Source organism: Felis catus, chromosome C2 (genome assembly GCF_018350175.1).
Source record: "Felis catus isolate Fca126 chromosome C2, F.catus_Fca126_mat1.0, whole genome shotgun sequence".
Lineage (NCBI taxonomy): Eukaryota > Metazoa > Chordata > Mammalia > Carnivora > Felidae > Felis > Felis catus.
The window spans coordinates 128808659-128832815 of record NC_058376.1 but is presented as its reverse complement, the minus strand read 5'-3'; the positions used below and the strand labels follow the sequence as shown (position 1 = coordinate 128832815).

The following is a 24157-nucleotide window of genomic DNA, read 5'->3' as shown; positions in this document are numbered from 1 at the left end:
TTCTTTGGAAAAATTTCTGTTCATGTCTTCTGCCCATTTTTAATTAGATTATTTGTTGTTTGAGTGTTGAGTTCTTGTAACTTCTTTATATATTTTGGATACTAACTCTTTATTGGAGATGGTTTGGTTGTTATTTCTCATCTCTCATTTGTGATTTTATTTATTTGAGTCCTTCCTCTTTGTTTCATGGTAAGTCTGGCTAGAGGTTTTTGATTTTTTTTAATTTTTTTTTCAAAGAACCAGCTCCTGGTTTCATTGATCTGTTCTATTGTTTTTTTTAGTTTCTATAACATTTATGTCTGCTCTAATACTTATTATTTCCTTCCTTCTGCTGGTTTTTGGTTTGGTTTTGTTGTTCCTTTTTTTTTTAGCTCCTTTAGGTACAAGGTTAGATTGTTTATTTGAGATTTTTCTTGTTCCTTGAGGTAGGCCTGTATTGCTATAAATTTCCCTCTTAGAAACACTTTTGCTGCATCCCAGAGGTTTCCATGGACTTTTTAATTTCTCTTTTGATTTCCTGGCTGACCTATTCATTGTTTAGTAGCATGTTATTTAACCTCCATGTATTTGTGGTCTTTCCAGATTTTTTCTTGTGGTTGATTTCTAGTTTCATAACGTTGTAGAAGAGATGCATGATATGATTTTGACCTTCTTGGATTTGTTGAGATTTGTTTTGTGGGCTAATATGTGATCTATTCAGGAGAATGTTCCATGTGCACTTGAAAAGAATATGTATTCTGCTGTTTTAGGATGGAATGTTCTGAATATATCTGTTAAGTCCATCTGGTCCAGTATATCCTTCAAAGCCATTGTTTCCTTGTTGATGTCCTGTTTAGATGATCCATCCATTTATGTAAGTGGGGTGTTAAAGTCACTATTATTATTGTATTATCGATTAGTTCCTTTACATTTGTTATTAACTGATTTATGGTTTTGGGTGCTTCTATGTTGGGTGTATAAATATTTATAATTGTTATATCTTCTTGTTGGATTATTCCCTTTATTATTGTATAGTGCTCTTTTTTTGTCTCTTGTTAAGGTTTTTGTTTTAAAGTCTACTTTGTCCCATATAAGTATTGCTACTCTGGTTTTCTTTTGCCCATAATCCAATAACTTAAAACTTTTCTTCACATGTTTTTTCCACACTCTGTGTGTGTGTGTGTGTGTGTGTGTGTGTGTGTGTGTGTGTGTTTTAGTTGTTTAAAGTACTAGAACAAGTCCCATATCAGTTACTCCTTTATAGGTAGAAGCAAAAGTCCATCTTCCCTTTTTTTTGTTTTGTTTTGCTTCTGTCAAGACTTTCACTTTTCCCCTAATAATACAAACTTCATTTGCCCTGTTTTGCAATCACAGTTAAAAAAAATTAGAAGTGCAGAAACTAGTTTTAATCATTTGAACATAAGTACAGTGGTGACTGAAAATATAAACTTTCAAAAAGGCTTTCCCAAAAAGTGCATACCTTTGAAAAAGAAAAACAAACCCTACAGTTGGATATAGTAGCTCTTTGTATAACTTAACCTGCTTACAAAGCATTTTCATTTATAGAGTTGTATTGTCTCTACTGTTGCCAGTTATTTCTAAGCACAAAATGTTTTAGCAATGTATATTAGGAAGCAGATTAAACATGCTTTGAAAGTTTCAAAATGAAAATGAAAGCTAATACTCCAAATGTTTCTATTCTGCACATGGGCACATGGCCTCTATAGTTCCATTTCCTAGCTTGCTCTCCTTCCTTGGGCTGCTACTCTCAAAGGCTTTTTCAGATAGGGTTGAGGAGCTCCATATGTCATTCTGTGTTTCACATGGGATTCTGTCTAAGGTAATTTGGCATCTCCTGTCCTGTTTCTTTTGATGTTTCTTACTCACAGACACTTAAAAGGCAGTGCAGATTTTGGAGTCAAACAGATTTGGGTAGTTCAAATATTAGCTTCGTCTCAAGTTATTTTATGTCCCTGATAGTTTTTTTTCCTTAAATTTCATCCACAAACAGAAACACTAATGTTTAAATGGCAGGAGATTTGTGGACCTTAGAGCAGAGTAATGTGCTTGGCACACTGCCTGTCATACAGGACTTCATCCAAAACTGGGATTTGCTACTGCTGTACTTTCATCTTTTAGATTTTATTTAAAATAACATTTGGCTCAAATACTACAGATTTGTAAGCAGCATTTTGCCTTTAAAATAGTCTCTAAACTTATTACTATAGCTTAAAATGAAACAAACATGTACTGATTTTAGTGCCCCAGCAATTAGTACCATATAAGGTTAGAGTATCTAATGTCAAAAGAATGACTAAATCAGTAGGCTGAAGATTCCTTCCCATAGGTTTTTCTTTTAAGTTTATTTATTTATTTTGAGAGAATGAAAGAGCAAGAGGAGGGGAGGGGAAGAGAGAGAGAATCTCAAGCAGGTTCCACACTGTCAGTGCAGACAGAGCCCAATGTGGGGCTCAAACTCATGAACCACAAGATCATGAGCTGAGCCAAAATCAAGAGTTGGATGCTTAACCGACTGAGTCACCCAGCCACCCTCCCACCTTTTATATTTTTTCTTTTCTGAGGTGACATTAATTAACATAAAATTAATCATTTAAAAGTATACAATTCAGTGGCATTTAGTATACTCACAGTGCTGTGTAACTACCATCTCTATCTAGTTCCAAAAGAAAATCCTATGCCCATTAAGCAGTCAGTACCCATTCCCCTCTCTCCCAGCCCCTGGCAACCACCAGTTTGTTTTGTGTCTCTATAGATTTACCTATTCTAGATATTTCATATGAATAGGATTATATAATGTGTAGCCTTTTGTGACTGGCTTCTTTCATTTAACATATTATTTTCGAGGTTCATCCATGTTGTAGCATATAGCAATACTTCATTCTTTCTATGGCGGAATAATATTTCATTGTATGGATATACTATATTTTGTTTATCCATTCACCCATTGATGTACATTTAGGTTGTTTCTGCCTTTCTTGACCATCGTGAATAGTGCTACTGTGAATATTCATGTATGTGTATTTGAGTACCTGCTTCCAATTCTTTGGGATATATACTGAGGGGTGGGATTTCTGGGTCATGTGGTAATTCTGTTTAGCTTTTGGGAGGTGCTTTTGGGTTTGTTTCTCCAAGGGGAAAGGCACAATCAGAGAAATGGGACCTGAAAACTCAGGTGAGCCATGCAGCCAACCCAATTTTTGTCTATCCCACTCAGGCAACCATTTACCTTGTCTTTAACTTCTTCTGCCAGCAGAGAAAGATGAACACTGTGGGTTCCTTACACCTCTGGCATCTGTCCCCTAGGTCTGTGTCTGGCTGTCCCTGGGAAAACTGTGAGGTGGTGCACTGTCTCAAATCATGAGGCCAGTAAGTGCTCTGATTTCAGTGACAACATGAAAAAAGTCCTTCCAGCAGATGGTCCTCATGTCACCTGTGTGAAGAGAGCCTCTCACTTTGAGTGCATCAAGTCCATTTGGGTAAGTCACAGCTGCCGAAAGGAGAATGGAAGAAAATCCATACTTCGTTTTTCTGTACTTGTTAGTGTTTATTGCTTCAGAACAACTTTCTTCCCACAGGAACTAGACCATGCTTTAAAGGAGAAGGAAATAAGCTAAAGACCTGAAAGTACAGGGACCGTGTAGAGAGAAAAATATAGGTGCTCAACATTCATTAATAGTAAAAGCAATAATAGTAATTAAACAACTAATAGAGAAGGATTCAGTGAAAATGCCAACAGGAAAGCTAAGCCAGGATTGCACTGGAGTCAGAAATAAGAAGCTGTCGTATCACCGTTATTATTTAACATTGTTTTTGGAATTTTCCAGTAATGCAATAAGATACAAAATACATATGAAGTAGAAAGAAACAAATAAAATATCAATATTTTCAGATGATTGCATGCCTGGAAAGTAGCGTAGAATCAAGAAAAATATTACTATAATGAACTATTGGGACCTCATCAAGATAAAAATCTTCTGCATGGCAAAGGAAACAACAAAACTAAAAGGCAACTGATGGGATGGGAGAAGATATTTGCAAATGACTTATCAGATTAAAGGCTAGTATCAAAAATCTATGAAGAACTTATCAAACTCAACAACCCCCCCCAAAAAAAACAATAATCCAGTGAAGAAATGGGCAAAAGACATGACTAGATACTTTTCTAGAGAAGACATCCAGATGGCTAGTAAACACACGAAAAAAATGCTCAATATCACTCATCATCAGAGAAATACAAATCAAGAGCACAATGAAATAACCACCTCACACCAGTCAGAATGGCTAAAATTAACAACTCGGGCAACAACAGATGCTGGTGAGGATGCAGAGAAAGAGGAACATTTTGCATTTGTGGTGGGAATGCAAACTGATGCAGCCACTCTGGGAAACAGTATGGAGGTTCCACAAAAAATAAAAAATAGAATTACCCTACAATCCAGCAATTGCACTAAGTATTTATCCAAAGGATACAGGTATGCTGTTTCAAAGGGGCACACATACCCCAATGTTTGGAAAGAGCCCAAATGTCCATCGACAGATGAATGGATAAAGATGTGGTGTATACACACACACATACACACACACACACACACACACACACACACACACACACAATGGAGTGTTATTTGGCAATCAAAAAAAAAAAAAAGAAAAGAAATAATGCCATTTGCAACAACATGGATGGAACTAGAGGGTATTATGCAAAGCAAAATTAGCCAGTCAGAGAAAGACAAATATCATATGACTTCACTCATATGTGGAATTTAAGATACAAAACAGATTAACAGAAGGGAAGGGAAGCAAAAATAATATAAAAACACGGAGGGGGCAAAACAAGAGATTTAAAAAAAATTTTTTTTAACATTTATTTTTGGGAGAGGGAAACAGAGTGTGAGTGGGGGAGGGGCAGAGAGAGAGGGAGACACAGAATCTGAAGCAGACTCCAGGCTCTGAGCTGTTAGCACAGAGCCTGATGCAGGGCTCAAATCCATGAGCAGTGGGATCATGACCTGAGCCAAAGTTAGAGGCCCAACCAACTGAACCACCCAGGTGCCCCTAAGAGACTCTTAAATATAGACAACAAACTGAGGGTTGCTGCAGGGGTTGTGGGTGGAAGGATAGGTTAAATGGGCAAGGAGCATTAAGGAGGACACTTGTTGAGATGAGCACTGGGTGTTATATGCAGGGGATAAACCACTGGATTCTACTCCTGAAATTATTATTATTATTACTAACTTGGATGTAAATTAAAATGAAACAAAAAAACAAACTTAAAACCTAATAATAACGAGACAACCCAATTTTTTAAATAAGCAAAAGATTTGAACAGACATCCACTCACATACAGATGGCAAATTAGCACATAAAAATATATCCAAAGTTATTAGTCATTATAGAAATGGAAATCAAGACAATAGCACTACTTATCTACTAATATGGTCAAAATAAAATACACAGATCACATTAAGTGTTAATAAGGATTTAGAGCAACTGAAACCCTCAGATAGTGCTGGTGTGAATGCAAAATAGCATATCTAGAAAACAGTTTGGAACTTTCTCCTGAAGTTAAATATACAATTACCATACTACCCTTTTTGTGTATCTACTCCCCTGCAAAATAAAAACATATGTCTACATAAGCACCTGTATGTTAATGTTTACAGTTGCTTTTTTTTTTTTCAACGTTTATTTATTTTTTGGGGACAGAGAGAGACAGAGCATGAACGGGGGAGGGGCAGAGAGAGAGGGAGACACAGAATCAGAAACAGGCTCCAGGCTCTGAGCCATCAGCCCAGAGCCCGACGCGGGGCTCGAACTCACGGACCGCGAGATCCTGACCTGGCTGAAGTCAGACGCTTAACCGACTGCGCCACCCAGGCGCCCCATACGGTTGCTTTTTTCATAATGTTAAAATTAAAAACAATTCAAATGTCCATCAACTGGTTAATAAATAAACAAATTGTGGTACAACTATAAAAAAAGAAAAATATTACTACAATTATTTATGAATGAATAAATTAGTTTGGCAAAAGATAAACATATCACAATGTCATTTTCATATACAACAGTCATTAGTTGGGGAAAAGTAACCCAAATTTATGACTTATTTTTATTTAAAATAATGTACTATAGGGGCACCTGGGTGGATCAGCTGGTTGAGCATCCAACTTCAGTTCAGGTCATGATGTCACAGTTCATGGGTTAGAGCCCCACACTGGGCTCTGGGGTGACAGCGAACAGCGTGCTTAGGATTCTCTGTCCCATTCTCTTTGCGCCTCCCTACTTGTGCTCTCTCTCTCTCTCTTTCTCTAAAATAAATAAACATTAAAAAATTTTAAATAACATACTATAATTCTATTATGCTACAATATAATCTACTATAATGTAATAGAAAAATGTTTCAGGAAAAAAATCATGACAGATCTGCAAGATTTTAACAAATATAGATTCCACAGTGGAGGGACAACACACGACAGCCTTGTGAGCGTCCTCTCTCAGCACAGAGCCTGGCTCTCTCTCCCCTGTGGCCCAGCCTTCCTGTCCCAGTTGAGAAACTGGAGGTGAGGTCAGTGACCTGAGGCTCACAGACCCTGACGGATGTGGTGTAAACCCGGTTGGACCTGCCCTGCAGTCGTGGTGTTTCCTGTGTCATCAAGTCAGGCTATTTAGTCCTGAGAAGAGTGTTTTTTTTAGAGAGAAAATGGAAGATGGCAGCGTAGGAGGACACTGGGCTCACCAAGTCCTGCTGACCACTTAGATTCCACCCACATCTGCCTAAATAACCCAGAAAACTGCCAGAAGACTAGCAGAATGGACTCTCCGGAGCCAAGCGTAGACGAGAGGCCCACAGAAGAGGGGCCCCTCCTGAAGCGGACCACCGAAGGCAAAGTGAGCTGACTCTGCTCCTCCTGCCTCTGTGCACCTTGTGGATCCACCCTGGCTAACATGCCAGATCCCATCGAAGCAGTACCACAAGCCTGGCAGTGTGCAAGTAGCCCAGACAGAGGCCACACCACTCCACAGTGAGTCCTGCCCCTGGGAGAGGGGAAGATAAGGTACACACCAGTCTGACTGTGGCCCTGGCAGTGGGCTGGGGGGCAGACATCAGGTCTGACTGTGGCCCCGCCCACCAATGCAAGTTACTCCAGACAGCACAGAGGAAGAGCCCTGCAGTTCCTCGCCACTCCAGGGACTATCCAAAATGATGAGACAGAGGAATTCTCCTCAAAAGAAACTCCAGGAAGTAGCGACAGCTAACGAATTGATCAAAAATGATTTAAGCAATGTAACATAAAATGAATTTAAAATAATAGTCATAAAATTAATAGCTGGGCTTGAAAAAAGTATAGAGGACAGCAGAGAAGTTATTACTACAGAGATCAAGGGATTAAGAAACAGTCAGGAGGAGCTAAAAAATGCTATAAATGAGCTGCAAAATAAAATGGAGGTGACCACAGCTTGGATTCAAGAGGCAGAGGAGAGAATAGGTGAATTAGAAGATAAAATTATGGAAAAAGAGGAAGCTGAGAAAAAGAGAGATAAAACAAATCCAGGAGTATGAGGGGAGAATTAGAGAAATAAGTGACAAATTAAATGTAATAACATACGCATAATTGGGATTCCAGAGGAGGAAGAGAGAGGGAAAGGTGCTGAAGGTGTACTTGAAATCATAGCTGAGAACTTCCCTGATCTGGGGAAGGAAAAAGGCATTGAAATCCAAGAGGCACAGAGAACTCCCTTCAGACATAACTTGAATCGATCTTCTGCATGACATATCATAGTCAAACTGGCAAAATACAAGGATAAAGAGAATATTCTGAAAGCAGCTAGGGATAAGCATGCTATAACATATAAAGGGAGACTGATAAGACTAGTGATGGATTTATCTACTGAAACTTGGCAGGTCAGAAAGGAATGGCAGGAAATCTTCAATGTGATGAAAAGAAAAACTATGCAGCTGAGAATCCTGTATCCAGCAAGTCTATCATTTAGAATAGAAGGAGAGATAAAGGTCTTCCCAAGCAAACAAAAACTGAAGGAATTCGTCACCACTAAACAAGCCCTACAAGAGATCCTAAGGGGGATCCTGTGAGACAAGGTACCAGAGGCATCACTACAAGCATGACACCTACAGACATCACAATGACTCTAAACCCACATCTTTCTATAATAACACTGAATGTAAATGGATTAAATGCTCCAACCAAAAAACATAGGGTATCAGAATGGATAAAAAAACAAGACCCATCTATTTGCTGTCTACAAGAGATTCATTTTAGACCTGAGGACACCTTCAACTTGAAAGTGAGGGGATGGAGAACTATCTATCATGCTACTGGAAGTCAAAAGAAAGCTGGGTAGCCATACTTATATCAGACAAATTAGACTTTAAATTAAAGGCTGTAACAAGAGATGAAGAAGGGCATTATATAATAATCACAGGGTCTATATATCAGGAAGAGCTAACAATTATAAATGTCTATGTGCCGAATATGGGAGCCCCCAAATATATAAAACAATTAATCACAAACATAAGCAACCTTATTGATAAGAACGTGGTATGCAGGGGACTTTAGTACCCCACTTACAACAATGGATAGATCATCTAGACACAGGATCAATAAAGAAACAAGGGCCCTGAATGATACATTGGAACAGATGGACTTGACAGATATATTTAGAACTCTGCATCCCAAAGCAACAGCATATACTTTCTTCTCGAGTGCACATGGAACCTTCTCCAAGAGAGATCACATACTGGGTCACAAAAGAGCCCTTCATAAGTATACAAGAATTGAGATCATACCATGCACACTTTCAGACCACAATGCTATGAAACTTGAAATCAACCACAGGAAAAAGTCTGGAAAACCTCCAAAAGCATGGAGGTTAAAGAACACCCTACTAAAGAATGAATGGGTCAACCAGGCAATTAGAGAAGAAATTAAGAAATATATGGAAACAAATGAAAATGAAAATACAACAATCCAAACGCTTTGGGATGCAGCCAAGGCAGTCTTGAGAGGAAAATACATTGCAGTCCAGGCCTATCTCAAGAAACAAGAAAAATCCCAAATACAAAATCTAACAGCACACCTAAAGGAAATAGAAGCAGAATGGCAAAGACACCCCAAACCCAGCAGAGGAAGAGAAATAATAGAGACCAGAGCAGAAATAAGCATACAGAATCTAAAAAAACTGTAGAGCAGATCAATGAAACCAACAGTTGGTTTTTTGAAAAAATAAACAAAATTGATAAAGCTCTAGCCAGACTTCTCAAAAAGAAAAGGGAGATGACCCAAATAGATACAATCATGAATGAAAATGGAATTATTACAACCAATCCCTCAGAAATACAAGCAATTATCAGGGAATACTATGAAAAATTATATGCCAACAAACTGGACAACCTGGAAGAAATGGACAAATTCCTAAGCACTCACACACTTCCAAAACTCAATCAGGAAGAAATAGAAAGCTTTAACAGACCCATAACCAGCAAAGAAATTGAATCAGTTATCAAAAATCTCCCAACAAATAAGAGTCTAGGACCAGATGGCTTCCCAGGGGAGTTCTACCAGACATTTAAAGCAGAAATAATACCTATCCTTCTCAAGCTATTCCAAAAAATAGAAAGAGAAGGGAAACTTCCAGACTCATTCTATGAAGCCAGAATTACTTTGATTCCTAAACCAGACAGAGACCCAATAAAAAAAGAGAACTACAGGCCAATATCCCTGGTGAATATGGATGCAAAAATTCTCAATAAGATACTAGCAAAACGAATTCAACAGCATATAAAAGAATTATTCACCATGATCAAGTGGGATTCATTCCTGGGCTGCAGGGCTGGTTCAACATTCACAAATCAATCAATGTGATACATCACATTAATAAAAGAAAAGATAAGAACCATATGATCCTGTCAATCAATGCAGAGAAAGCATTTGACAAAATTCAGCATCCTTTCTTAATAAAAACCCTCGAGAAAGTTGGGATAGAAGGAACATACTTAAACATCATAAAAGCCATTTATGAAAAGCCCACAGCTAACATCATCCTCAATGGGGAAAAACTGAGAGCTTTTCCCCTGAGATCAGGAACACGACAGGGATGTCCACTCTCACCGCTGTTGTTTAACATAGTGTTGGAAGTTCTAGCATCAGCAATCAGACAACAAAAGGAAATCAAAGGCATCAAAATTGGCAAAGATGAAGTCAAGCTTTCACTTTTTGCAGATGACATGATATTATACATGGAAAATCCAATAGACTCCACCACAAGTCTTCTAGAACTGATACATGAATTCAGCAAAGTTGCAGGATACAAAATCAATGTACAGAAATCAGTTGAATTCTTATACACTAATAATGAAGCAACAGAAAGACAAATAAAGAAACTGATCCCATTCACAATTGCACCAAGAACCATAAAATACCTAGGAATAAACCTAACCAAAGATGTAAAGATCTGTATGCTGAAAACTATAGAAAGCTTATGAAGGAAATTGAAGAAGATATAAAGAAATGGAAAAACATTCCATGCTCATGGGTTGGAAGAATAAATATTGTCAAAATGTCAATACTACCCAAAGCTATCTACACATTCAATGCAATCCCAATCAAAATTGCACCAGCATTCTTCTCGAAGCTAGAACAAGCAATCCTAAAATTTGTATGGAACCACAAAAGGCCCCGAATAGCCAAAGGAATTTTGAAGAAGAAGACCAAAGCAGGAGGCATTACAATCCCAGACTTTAGCCTCTACTGCAAAGCTGTAATCATCAAGACAGCGTGGTATTGGCACAAAAACAGACACATAGACCAATGGAATAGAATAGAAACCCCAGAACTAGACCCACAAACGTATGGCCAACTCATCTTTGACAAAGCAGGAAAGAATATCCAATGGAAAAAAGACAGTCTCTCACGAATGGTGCTGGGAGAACTGGACGGCAACATGCAGAAGAATGAAACTAGACCACTTTCTTACACCATTCCCAAAAACAAACTCAAAATGGATAAAGGACCTGAATGTGAGACAGGAAACCATCAAAACCCTAGAGGAGAAAGCAGGAAAAAACCTCTCGGACCTCAGCCACAGCAATTTCTTACTTGACACATCCCCAAGGGCAAGGGAGTTAAAAGCAAAAATGAACTATTGGGACCTCATGAAGATAAAAAGCTTCTGCACAGCAAAGGAAATAATCAACAAAACTAAAAGGCAACCAACGGAATAGAAAAAGATATTTGCAAATGACATATTGGACAAAGGGCTAGTATCCAAAATCTGTAAAGAGCTCACCAAACTCCACACCTGAAAAACAAATAATCCAGTGAAGAAATGGGCAGAAAACATGAATAGACACTTCTCTAAAGAAGACATCCTGATGGCCAACAGGCACATGAAAAAATGCTCAACGTCGCTCCTCATCAGGGAAATACAAATCAAAACCACACTCAGATATCACCTCATGCCAGTCAGAGTGGCTAAAATGAACAAATCAGGAGACTATAGATGCTGGAGAGGATGTGGAGAAACGGGAACCCTCTTGCACTGTTGGTGGGAATGCAAACTGGTGCAGCCGCTCTGGAAAACTGTGGAGATTCCTCAAAAAATTAAAAATAGACCTACCCTATGACCCAGCAGTAGCACTACTAGGAATTTACCCAAGGGGTACAGGAGTGCTGATGCATAGGGGCACTTGTACCCCAGTGTTTATAGCAGCACTCTCAATAATAGCCAAATTATGGAAAGAACCTAAATGTCCCATCAACTGACGAATGGATAAAGAAATTGTGGTTTATATACACAATGGAATACTACGTGGCAATGAGAACGAATGAAATATGGCCCTTTGTAGCAACGTGGACGGAACTGGAGAGTGTTATGTTAAGTGAAATAATTCATACAGAGAAAGACAGATACCATATGCTTTCACTCTATGTGGATCCTGAGAAACTCAACAGAAGTCTATGGGGGAGGGGAAAAAAAAAAGAGGTTAGAGAGGGAGAGAGCCAAAGCATAAGCAACTCTTAAAAACAGAATAAACTGAGGGTTGATGGGGGGTGGGAGGGAGGGGAGGGTGGGTATTGAGGAGGGCACCTTCTGGGATGAGCACTGGGTGTTGTATGGAAACCAATTTGACAATAAATTTCATATTAAAAAAAACAAATATAATACAAAGGTCTAGGATAAAGGAACAATGTTTATTAATAAACACATATGACATATTCCTAGATGGGAAGATTAAATATCAAATACTTGCATATTTTCTCAAAGTTAATAAGTTTAATATAATTTTCATCGAAGTATAGTCCTTTTAGGAGTATCAAATAATTACAAAATCTTAAGAAAAAGCACATGGATAAGAATATAAATAGTATTTTATTTATTAAAAAAATTTTTTTAACGTTTATTCATTTTTGAGAGAGAGAGACAGAGTGCGAGTGGGGGAGGGGCAGAGAGAGAGGGAGACACAGAATCCAAAGCAGGCTCCAGGCTCTGAGCTGTCAGCACAGGGCCCAACGCGGGGCTCGAACCCACGAACTGTGAGATCATGACCTGAGCCAAAGTTGGATGCTCAACTGACTAAACCACCCAGGCACCCCTATAAATAGTATTTTAAAAAAGAAAATTAGCAAGGGAGTGGTGGAGGCCTACCTGAAACTATAAAATATTTAAATAGCAGTATTACAAAGACCAGGGTCCTGGTGCAGATGTTAGGAGGGCTGAAAGCAAACAAAATTCATACATATTCACAGCTTGCTATATATATATATTCATCTATCTAGTTGTCTACATGATATGATGCAGATGTCAGCTATGATCAATATCCAACATTAGGGCACTAGGGCCATAGGCTTAATAAATTTAGGTAAGACACATGTAGATTTACACAGATATGTATGATAAGGTATAGATTTACACTGATATGTGTGATAAGGCAAACTTTCTAAGTAAATGACTAAGAAAAGATTCTTTAGCGAGACAACTGGGTACCTCTTTTTTTTTTTTAATGTTTGTTTATTTAGTTTTGAGAGAGGTGGGGGGGAAGGGACAGAGAATCCCAAGTAGGCTCCGCACTGTCAGTATAGAGCTGGATGCGGGGCTCAAACTCACCAACCGTGAGGTCGTGACATGAGCTGAAACCAAGAGTCGGACACTCAACTGACTGAGCCACCCAGGTGTCCCCTGGGTAACTCTTCAGCAACAAAATTAAGTGAAGTGTTTAATCCATTTACCAAACGAACTCTCAGTTTGATGCAATTTGACAAATATACATAGACATAACAAGATAAATCACAGAGGTAGATAAGCTTGGAAATGTAAAAGTTTTAAATCTTTGACAAAAAAAGATTTTAAGACCTTAAGCATACAAAAATATATTCACATCAACTATGACAAAACAGCATAATGTAAAAACTAGATTAAGATATCATTTAAATTTGTAAAAAATGCTTAAGGATAACAAGCTATAGACAAACCACTTGCAGAAAAGAAATTACAACTAATAAAAGATATAAACAATAAAGGAAAAAATGTTCATACTTTTTAATGATCAAATGCAAATAAAGCCATTGTTTAAAAAAATTTTTTTTAATGTTTATTTTTGAGAGAAATAGAGAGAAACAGAGTGTGAGCAGGGAAGGGTAGACAGAAGAGGGAGAAACAGAATCCAAAGCAGGCTCTAGGCCCTGAGCTGTCAGCACAGAGCCTGATGCAGGGCTCCAACCCACAAACCTGAGATCATGACCTGGGCCGAAGTCAGACTCTTAACGGACTGAGCCACCCAGGGGCCCCTGAATAAAGCCATCCTTAAAGTAACAGTTTATACCTAGAAATGTAATAACATTTCTTTTTTTTTTTTAATTTTTTTTTTCAACGTTTATTTATTTTTGGGACAGAGAGAGACAGAGCATGAACGGGGGAGGGGCAGAGAGAGAGGGAGACACAGAATCAGAAACAGGCTCCAGGCTCCGAGCCATCAGCCCAGAGCCTGACGCGGGGCTCGAACTCACGGACCGCGAGATCATGACCAGGCTGAAGTCGGACGCTTAACCGACTGCGCCACCCAGGCGCCCCAAATAACATTTCTTAAATGATGGAATTTCTTGCTGGTAGGTTTCTGTGACATTAATATGCATTGTTATTGGTATTATGAATTATAAATTCTGTGTCATTTCTGGAAGACAATTGGGAAATATTCAGTAAGGGTCAAAAACATGAATACAAACTTTTATTTATTTTTTTTTCTAATTCATCTATGGGGGGGATTGATTTGTTACAAGAATTTGACCTTATGCAGTTGCCGAAGCAGGTTATACAGTCTCTATTAAGACTACTGACTTTTCATAAGCCGTTGGAGCTTGAGGAGGAGGTAGCCAGGAAGGGAAGATGTAGGTAAAGTGGGGGAAGAGCAAGAACAATCTGGAATCACCAGTAATGAGCTGGAGCCCATGGGTATGAACTGAAACCCATGTATGTAATTGCTTCTGACCTTGATGGTATTCACTAGGCCCAGTGGCCTTCTTGTCCTTTTACCTTTATACTAAATGCCTCTTTTACCTAAGTTAATTTAAATTGAGTTCTGATACATGCAACAGAGTATTAATTATATACTATATATATAAATACATAAATAAAATTCATGTGTAAGAAAAATGGGAGGAGGAAAAAGGAGGCAAGTATATAGAAACACAACACTAAATTCAGAAAAAGCCAAGTTACTTCAAATGTGAATTGATAAATGAATTTAAAAAATTATTTCTAAGGGCAGCTGGGTGGCTCAGTTGGTTAAGTGTCCAACTCTTGTTTTCAGCTCAGGTCATGATCTCATGGTTGTGAGATTGAGCCCCGTGTCGGGCTCTGTGCTGAGTGTGGAGCCTGCTTAAGATTCTCTCTCTCTCTCTCTCTCTCTCTCTCTCTCTGCCCCTCCCCTGCTCATTCTCTCTCTTTAAAAAAAAAAAAAAGGTTTCCATGATGGGTTGAGAAATGATCTACCTCACTTCTGAGAAGAGGCTGTGAGGTTGCTGCTTCTCACAAGAAGGAAGGAATCCTAGGCTGACAGATACTTGAAGAGAGAATCCAGATCTGTGAGTGCAAGCCATAACTTCTTATGGATGGAAATATTTGACAATTCACTCACTAACTTCTCCAACAAACATTTATTGAACACTTACCTATAGGAGGTGCTTCTCTAGGTTCTGAGATACAGCAGGAAAAAGCCAACCAAACAAAAAAAGTATCCCCACCTTGGTGGAGCTTGCATTCCAAAGGGGAAGGAATTTACAATGAATGGTTGTCAGGTGGTTGACTGAAGGAAAAAGCAAAGGGGGAGCTCAGCATTTGTGCATGGAGTGGTTGTATTAAGATGTGGTTGGAGAGAGCCTTCTGAGAAGGTGACATTTGAGTGGACAATAAGGAGGAAATGAGGTCTGACCCATGCAGATATCTATGGGTCAAGTGTCCCTGGCAGAGGTGTAGGTTAGGGGCTCCATTCATGGTCTGGTCTCTTCTCTTTCAGGCAAATGAAGCAGATGCTGTGACTGTCGAAGGAGGTTTGGTGTTTGAGGCAGGCCTGCTCCCTTTTAACCTGAAGCCCATCGTGGCAGAATTCTTTGGGTCAAAAGATGGTGCGTTCTCCCTGGGGTCCCAGGTCTCTGGTCTGACACTGCAGCCATAGGGGGAGGCAGGGTCTCTGTCAGCCTGTAGGGAACAGAGTTTCTGGAGCTCTTTGGATTGAAGGAGTCTGTCATCTATGCTGACCTACAAGGGCTAGAATGTTGACTCTCCCTGGGAAATTGTGAACTGTATGCATCCTGATCGAAATGCCCTTGGTACTGCTGGATAAGAGGGGGCAGTGCTGTCCAGAGTCCATCACTTACCCAGTGGGGTTGCACCATTGAGAGGCCCTTCTCTGGAGACATACAGATCTGGACAGCCTCTTCGCTGTGCTAATTCCCCTGCAGTTGCTACAGAACATGGATCTATGAATGATGTGAGGAGAGATTTGGGGGGAGTTGAAGAATAAGGCTTTGCCTCCTCCCATACTTGTCCATAACTGTCATCAGTGGGTACATGAGCACAGCCCACCTCAATCTGTGTCCAACTTTCAGGGCTCTGTCAAAATCCTGGGGTCACCCCTGCATCCTGCCTCTCACACCTTTACCATTGTGTCTGGGCTGCAGGCAAAGAAACAGAGAAAGGAGAAAAGCCTTTGGGGAAAAACAGTAACATCACAATGACTAGGAGCTGAAGGTCTCCCTAAGAATGCCCTGCAGGCCCTGTAGTAGCCGGTGGCCTCAACCCCACGTCTCCATTGGCTACAAGGGGCTGGCTAAAAGGAACTAGTGTTCATTGCCCTGAAAATGGACTCCCCCCACCCCACTCCTGTTAATCAAAGGCCAATTTTTTTCTTTTTTCACCTGTTCACCAGGAGATGGTGCAGGTCCTAGGATTTCCTGAATTGCCCATTGCACACACTCTGGAAGATTAGTTAGCAATAATGTGGTGTCTTCCTTTGGTCTTCCTTTTCACTCTGTTCCTTTGCAGATCCACAAACCTACCATTATGCTGTAGCTGTGGTGAAGAAGGACAGCGACTTCCAGCTGAACCAGCTCCGAGGCAAGAAGTCTTGCCACACGGGCCTAGGATGGTCTGCTGGGTGGAACATACCCATTGGGGTACTTCTTCCTTCTGACTCCATTGAAAAAGGTAGGCTTGCTAGGGCTGGGTGCCCTCAGGCAGGACTCCTACCCCAGTCACCCACATAGATTGTGTTGGGGCCATATAATCACTATCAGGCACTGAGTTTCATGAACTACAAGGTGAGGAGAGGACAGCCTGATTTAAATGTGACTAGCTGGGTTTGCTGCACCAGCGACCCTCGGGAGCTGGCAGCTGAGTCTTCTCTCGGCAAAGGTCCCTTGGTCTCTGAGCTTCTGAAAGCCCCACATTCATTGTAACCCCAGCAGTTTGCCTTGATAAGGGCCATCCCTGGGGCTCATGAGAAAGGGGAACTCCCTTCCAGCTTCCCAGGAAGGCTCACTAGGGATTATAGTCACACCACCGGCAGTCAGGCCTCAGTGCCTGGGGTGAGGGTTTGGGATGGGGGCAAGAAGCGAGGAGCAGACTGGAGCCAAGAATTTTTTATGTCCTTTTTGTTCAGTTATGATGAGCCAAGCGAGTCTAGGGTGCTCGTTAGCCTTTGAAAGACGATGGGCAAATCTTTCTGTGCTTTTGATCCCTGCCAACTCTGCAGCATCCATGTTTTGGCTGTGATAGAAACAAGGGGCTTTTGGGGTCAGATGGAGTGCCAAAGCCTGGGCCATAGCTCTGGCCGTGTTTGCCCTTTCTTGGGGTCTCTTTTGCCTCCATGTCTGACACTGCTGGACATCTGTCTGAAAAGTTATGACTGTTGGCCTACCCCCTACCACCCACCAGGCAAATTATCCCAACCCTCTCCTATGGATTCCTGGAACTACCATCAACTACCATAGCTCCTAGATCCAAAGGGGAGAGGGGTGGGTGGGACCATGTCCCAAAGTAAGAAAGGGCAATTGGAGCTCCTGCAGTGTTTAGAGTTCTGTCTGCCACACCTAGAGCCTCCATGGTGGTGAGTTAACAAGGTGAGCGGTCCCGTGGTTCAGTGTAGGTAGGTGGCTCTCTGCAGTGGACATGCTAGGGACCCCAGGCCCACACATTGGTGTGATGTCTGAACACATGGGGACCCTGGGCCATCCACTTCTTTGGCTATGGGCACTGTTGGCCACCTCTGGACATCTGCTTCCTTAGGACAGTCTTGGGAAGTATGTACAGCCTCATGGGATCTCACAGAGGGCCACTCACTCACACACATACACAACCCAGAGGCCCCCAGCCAGTTCATGCCCTGAGGTCTATATGTCTGTGTTGAGCAGCCACAGCAGAAATGGCCGAGTTCTTCTCCGGCAGCTGTGTCCCCTGTGCGAACAGGACAGCGTTCCCCAGACTGTGTCAACTGTGTGTGGGGAAAGGGACAGACAAGTGTGCCTGCTCCTTCCAGGAACCGTACTTCGGCTACTCAGGTGCCTTCAAGTGAGTGGGGCCCCCTTGCTTCTCCTCACCCTGATGATGGGGAAACTAAGGCACAGGGAATAGACAGGGCCTGCTCAGACCACCTAGAGTGTCAGTGTGAAACCCAGGGTCCTGAGTGCCTCCCATGGCCCACCCTCACTCCTAACCATCCTGAGGAGCAGCCTTCTGTGTGGGAGCCCCTCTTTGCCCCCCAGGGAGCCTGTGTGCTCCCTCCTGGACCAGGGAGGGCTTGGGGAACAGACCTATCTCTAGGTCTCTGGGATCCACACACACAGGCTTGGGCTTCCAGCTGGGCCAAAGGCCAAGACCTCCCAGCTTGCTTATTTCTGGCAGAGCATCTCCTTGTGTCAGGGACATGTGCTCGCCTCTCCCCACCTCCCTCTCAGCCCTCTGCAGGCACCTTTCCATGTCTGTAAGAGAAATGGCTACTGGTCAAAACCAGACCAAAACTGGCTGGGAATCCAAGGCTATCCTGAGTTTTTATCCTTCATGTATCGGGCTTTATTAAAAAAAAAAAAAATCAATCACTTTAGGCTGCCTTTGAAGGGGAAAGTGCGGGTCCTTCCTTCACACCATCCCTCCCTAGAATCACCTGGGTTGTGGCTTACAGAGCTCCTGCCTCCTTTAGACCCGGGTTGGCTGTGGAGGTTCAAAAGCCCCTCAGACAGGGCCATTGCCTCTGTGAGGACACACTGAAGTCTGGGAAACTGTGGGCAAAGCCGCGTGAGCAGGTGGTCAGGGCAAAGCCTCAGAGGGGTTGCCAGGGCAGGGGTGAGCCCAAGTCATGGACAGTGGCCTGACTATCGCTGTCCCATTCCTCAGGTGTCTGCAGGATGGTGTGGGGGATGTGGCCTTCGTGAGGCATATGACAGTGTTTGGTAAGTGCTGGATGGAGGGAGAATCATGTGAGCCATACCCTGGCCAGGGGAACTGGTTCTTACCTGAAAGTTTCCTAACATCTAGAGATGGGTGATGACAAGACTGTTAATGATACAGGAGAGTTTCTGTATAAAAATCATTTCTGTTATTTGTACTTGGTTTAGTGTTCAATTTGTTCAGTTTGCAAATCTACTAAACGAATTGAAACAGTATTTAACAATTAATAAAACAAGTTGTAATAATTCAATTCTCTTAGCCACTGCAATATCCATTTCAAATGTAATCACATTCTCCTGAGTTCTTCAGTATAAATGGCTCCTAAATGCTTCAAACACCTTAAACAAACACACAAATTATTATAATGATTTCAGAACTTATTAGCACATCTACAACTAGAGGTGTTGCAAAAGCATTATTACTGTGGACAAAAATATATTTCTTTTGTGTTTCTACATTGAAAAAAATAAACACTTTTAAGAGTTTTGGGCCGGGTCGCCTGGGTGGCTCAGTCGGTTGAGCGGCCGACTTCGACTCAAGTCATGAACTCACTGATTGTGAGTTTGAGCCCCACATTGACCTCTGTGCTGACAGCTCAGAGCCTGGAGTCTGCTTTGGATCTTGTGTCTCCACTCTCTGTTGCTCCCCCACTTTCTCATTCTCTCTCAAAAAAAAAAAGATTAAAAAATTAAAAAAAAAAAAGAGTTTTGGGCCACTTACCAGAAAGAAACAAAAAAACCAAAATAATATTTCAGGCAAATTGAAGTTACAGAATCTGGGTTTTGTTTTGTAACCAATCAAATTTCTATCACATGCAGAATACACTTGTATTGTTCAAGATGTTTAAACCAAATGAACATTCAGTATGCTAGGTTCATTTTTAAGATAAATGTCTGCTACCTCAAAGGAAACTTTAAGTCATCACTTTTCACAGAGCTCCTTACAACACAGTGTCTTTCTCTAGCATGAAAGAGGAGTTCAAGGTCCTTTGTTGCTTTGTTCAGCTATTCACAATTCACAGTCCCCTCATTACTACACACTGACCTGGTTTGTTAGCATTTTGGCAACTGACGCATGTCTTATTAATAATCAGTAAATTTGATTAGTGGGGTCATTCATGGGTTTCATTTCCCAGAATCAAGTTGTTCCAGATAATTGTCATTGTTATTTCCTCTGGTTGCTCAAGTGGTCACAGTTACAATGCCAGTGGGCAGAGTCTTCTAACACTCACCCTGAAGCATTTGAAAACATCTTCACTTTCTGAAAACAACAGGTTGTCCCAGCTTGTCCTCATTTACTTTTACTGAAAGTCATTTGACTGCTAATATAGATCACTCATTGCCTTCAAAAAAAAAGTTAATTTATTTACTTTGAGAGAGAAAGAGAAAGAGAGACAGAGAGAGAGTCAGCAGGGGAGGGGCAGAGAGAGAGAGGACAGAGGATCCAAAGCAGGCTCTGTTCTGACAGCAGCGAGCCCAATGCAGGGCTTGAAATCATGAACTGTGAGATCATGACCTGAGCCAAAGTCGGATGCTTAACCAACTGAGCCACCCAGGAACCCCCACTCATTGCCTTTTAAGTAGAAGTTTATAAGAGACTATCCATCAGGCTTTTGGGGTACAAGTGAGTGTTGGGGAGCTGCTGCTACCACTGGGACCTTGAGGTAAAGTTCTTTCTTTCTGGAGCTATTAGACCATATTGATTTTTTTTTAATTGAATTCTGATATTACTAAATCATTAAAATTTTTTCTTTTAATATAAAGATTTAAAATGTATTTTCTCTTCGACATACCTAATTAAACTTGTAACCTTATACAAGAACTCTAATTGTACTCCTTCCCTTTCAGTGTGAGAGTTTATGAACCCCAAAGACCTCTATGAGTTTTCTAGGGCTGCCGTGACAAAATACCACAAACTGGGTGGCTTAAGCAATAGAAGTTTATTGTCTCACAGTTTGAGAGGCTAGAAGTCCAAGATCAAGGTGTGAGTAGGGTGGGTTCCTTCTGGAGGTTCTGAGGGGGAATCTGTTCTTTGCCTCTCCCCTAGCTTTCTGGTGGTTTGCCGCAATCTTTGGTGTCCCTTGGCTTGTGGTCACACCGGCCCAACCTAAGTCCTTCTCTTCACATGGCATTCTCCCTGCGTGTGTATCATTTTTATCAGCATACCAGTCATGCTGGAGTAGGGGCTCACACTACTGTAGTGTGACCTCATCTTAGCTAATGACAGCTGCAATGACTCTATTTCCAAGTAAATCCACGTTCTCAGGTAACAGGCACTTAGGACTTCAATATAGGAATTTCAGGGGACACAATTCAACCCAGAACACTTTCAAATACCAAGATAAGGGGAACCAAACAGTCTGTTTCCCTCACAAGGTTTTCTGGCCCTCTTTGTACCTGTAGAGTACCCTGACTGGGACCCTATGCCTCCTTCAACTCTGTCACCACCTTTCCCCAGCAGGCTCTGCCTCCAGGGGAGGACTGCCATTTTAGTGGGGGACCTGGATTGTCCTCGCATGGTGATGCATCAGCCTCAGACTAGCTGACAAGTTATCTTGACTCTCCGAGCCTACGTTTCCTCATCTCTAGAATGGCATCATCATATCACTGGCCTCCCCAGTTGCTATGAGGATTAAATGAAAGCCTTCAGCACAGTCTTTGGTGTGCTGTGAGTGCTCAGAAAACATTTGCTGTCATCATTCATATCGGCAGAGTTACAGACGTGTGGGGTAGTCAGAGGGGTCCTGGGCCAAACAGGCTTCCCAGCCCCGGGTCTATCTGCAGTGAGAACCAGTCATTTCACCTCCTGAGGCCTCAGGTTCCTCATATGTATAAAATGTATTTGGAAAAAATTTTCTTTCAGTCCTCTTTAGGTTGTTAAAAAACTATTAAAGACAAATTAGGTGATACAAACACATTTTAACACCTTTTAGAGAGCTGAAAAATGGGGTGGAAGTCAGGGAGCTTCTATAAATGAATAAAGGACGAGGAAGAGACAAATAGACTATTGACTGGGGCCATATAGTCAACTTTGTCTAGGTTAGAAGGCCCAGGGTTGGCTTGGTGTTCGGGGACTTGCTGATTTGAATAGACTTTGTTTCTGGTCAAGCAGAGCATTTACAGGGACACAAAAGCTGATCTAAATTTTGGTTTACTTATGTGGTACCTCGGCAGGACTAGCTCCATCTTGGGCCTAGAAAGTTATTACAATAAGGTCAAACAGTGTGATTCAGGGAGCAGCAGGGACCACAGCTCATAGCTCTGTCTACAGTTGGCTCATCTGGGCTTTCTTCCCCCAGAGAACCTGCCAAACAAAGCTGACAGGGACCAGTATGAGCTGCTCTGCCTGGACAACTCCCGGAAGTCAGTGGATGAATACAAGGACTGTCACCTGGCCCATTTCCCTTCTCATGCTGTCGTGGCTCGAAAGGTGGGGGGCAAGGAGGACTTGATCTGGGAGCTTCTCAACCAGGCCCAGGTATTCCCACCCACCATCCTCCCTTCCTGTTTGGGGGAGGGGGTGTCCCTGCTTGGATTTGGGGCATTTTCCTACATTCCCTTCTAGCTACTCTGGAAGTTCTTCTGGGTGTAGGACAGGAACCATGTCACACATCATCTGCTTCACTGAAAAGCCACTCAGTCTGTATATGTTATAGACAGCAGAGGCCATAAAACCCTCACCTTATATCATTGACCTCATGGTCCAAAGACTCTATAGAAGTGCCTCATTGCTCCATTTTTTTCTTTTCAGTTCTAAAGGGTCCTCACGATGCAGGGCAGGTGCCCCTCCTCTATGGAGTATTCTCCTATTATCTTACTGGCATGCGATCCTGCCCTCCTGACTTCCCTCAGTGGCAGGTTCTCTCGCCATGAGCGTTCTCTCTGCCTGGTGTTGGTGGCAGCCTCTCCCATCCAGCCCTTATTCATCCCCTGACCCCTCTCTCTTGGTGCTCCCTGCTCAGCACTGGGGATTCAGAGATGAAGGGCACAATGACTTGCCCTTGAGTTGCTCCCAGATGAGTGTGGGAGACATGATGAATATACATACAAACTATCACCAGATGAAATGGTACAACCTTGGGGGCCTGGATTGTGTACTTTGTAGAGGTCAGAGGAACTAATTTGTAGGGTATATCTGGGAAGATTCTTGAGCCCTGGGAAGTAAGCTGTGTGTACCCCTAGGAAGTACGGGAGGTTGCCAGAGGTCACATTTCATGTAGAGCCACTGCAAAAGCAAAAAGTGGACAGACATTGGAAAGACCTTGGGGTAGGTACAATAGTCAGGAATGGCTTTGGGCCAGCTAGTGGGAGTTGTAGGCAAAGGGCCCTTCCATTGTATGGAGGCCGGAAAGTTTCCAGCTGGTCCTTCAGTGGTAGGCCTGAGGTAGGAGAGGAGCCCAGGACTCCTGAGGTCCAGGCTCAGTGGCAGGTGCTGGACCACTAGCCGCTCCAGGATGAAGACCACTAGAGCCACTAGAGCCACTAATGGCCAGGAATAAGGCAGCCTTCACTGCCTGTCACATGGGAACATGACACTGGGGAGGAGCAGCTGCCTGGCATACAGCAACCCGTACCTCTTGGTGCGAATCTCAGGGGGACAGCCCCTGGCGGTTTCCCTGAAGCCGCACATGGCAGACCAGCTGGGATTTGGGTAAAGTATTCCCTGGAGAGAGACATGAGAAGCCCAGGAACCACAGGGACGTTGGTGGGCCAGGCGCTTTGTCTTTACTCTCAGGTGCTCATGTTTTTTCACTTTCAGTTTCCCTTATTTGGTTTTGGGTTTGTTTTCCCTTTGCCTTGCTATGCCAGCCTCCCTCCTTCTCTGTTTGTTTTATCCTTTGAACAGGAACATTTTGGAAAAGACAAGCCAACAGAATTCCAGCTCTTTGCCTCTCCTCATGGGAAGGACTTGCTGTTTACAGATGCTACCGATGGGTTTTTAAGAGTCCCTCCTAAGATGGATGCCAAGCTATACCTGGGATACAAATATTTTGCTGCCATTCAGCGTCTAAGGATAGGTGTGTAAGGTCCTGGGAGGGCAGCAGAGCAGGAAAGCCAGAGAAGCTTTCCCAGTGCCTGCAAGCCTCACCCTACCCAACCTTCACTGGCCCGTGGAGCCTAAGGGAGCTACCAACTCCCAGGGGTTAGTGAGGGGATTTTCTGCTGAGCTGCACCAAAGGCCCGAATTATGAGATCACAAAAGG

General features: G+C 42.1%; 1 protein-coding gene across 1 annotated transcript in view; it reads left to right on the top strand.

Moving 5' to 3' along the window:
* INHCA (inhibitor of carbonic anhydrase) overlaps positions 1-24157 on the top strand; it is a 57231-nt gene that overhangs the window by 12983 nt on the left and 20091 nt on the right. The window contains exons 2-8 of the mRNA XM_006936404.5: positions 3304-3476; positions 15527-15635; positions 16555-16716; positions 17922-18078; positions 18901-18956; positions 22253-22431; positions 23800-23971. Of these exons, the coding sequence (XP_006936466.2) occupies positions 3304-3476; positions 15527-15635; positions 16555-16716; positions 17922-18078; positions 18901-18956; positions 22253-22431; positions 23800-23971 (1008 nt within the window). The remainder of the gene's footprint in view (positions 1-3303; positions 3477-15526; positions 15636-16554; positions 16717-17921; positions 18079-18900; positions 18957-22252; positions 22432-23799; positions 23972-24157) is intronic.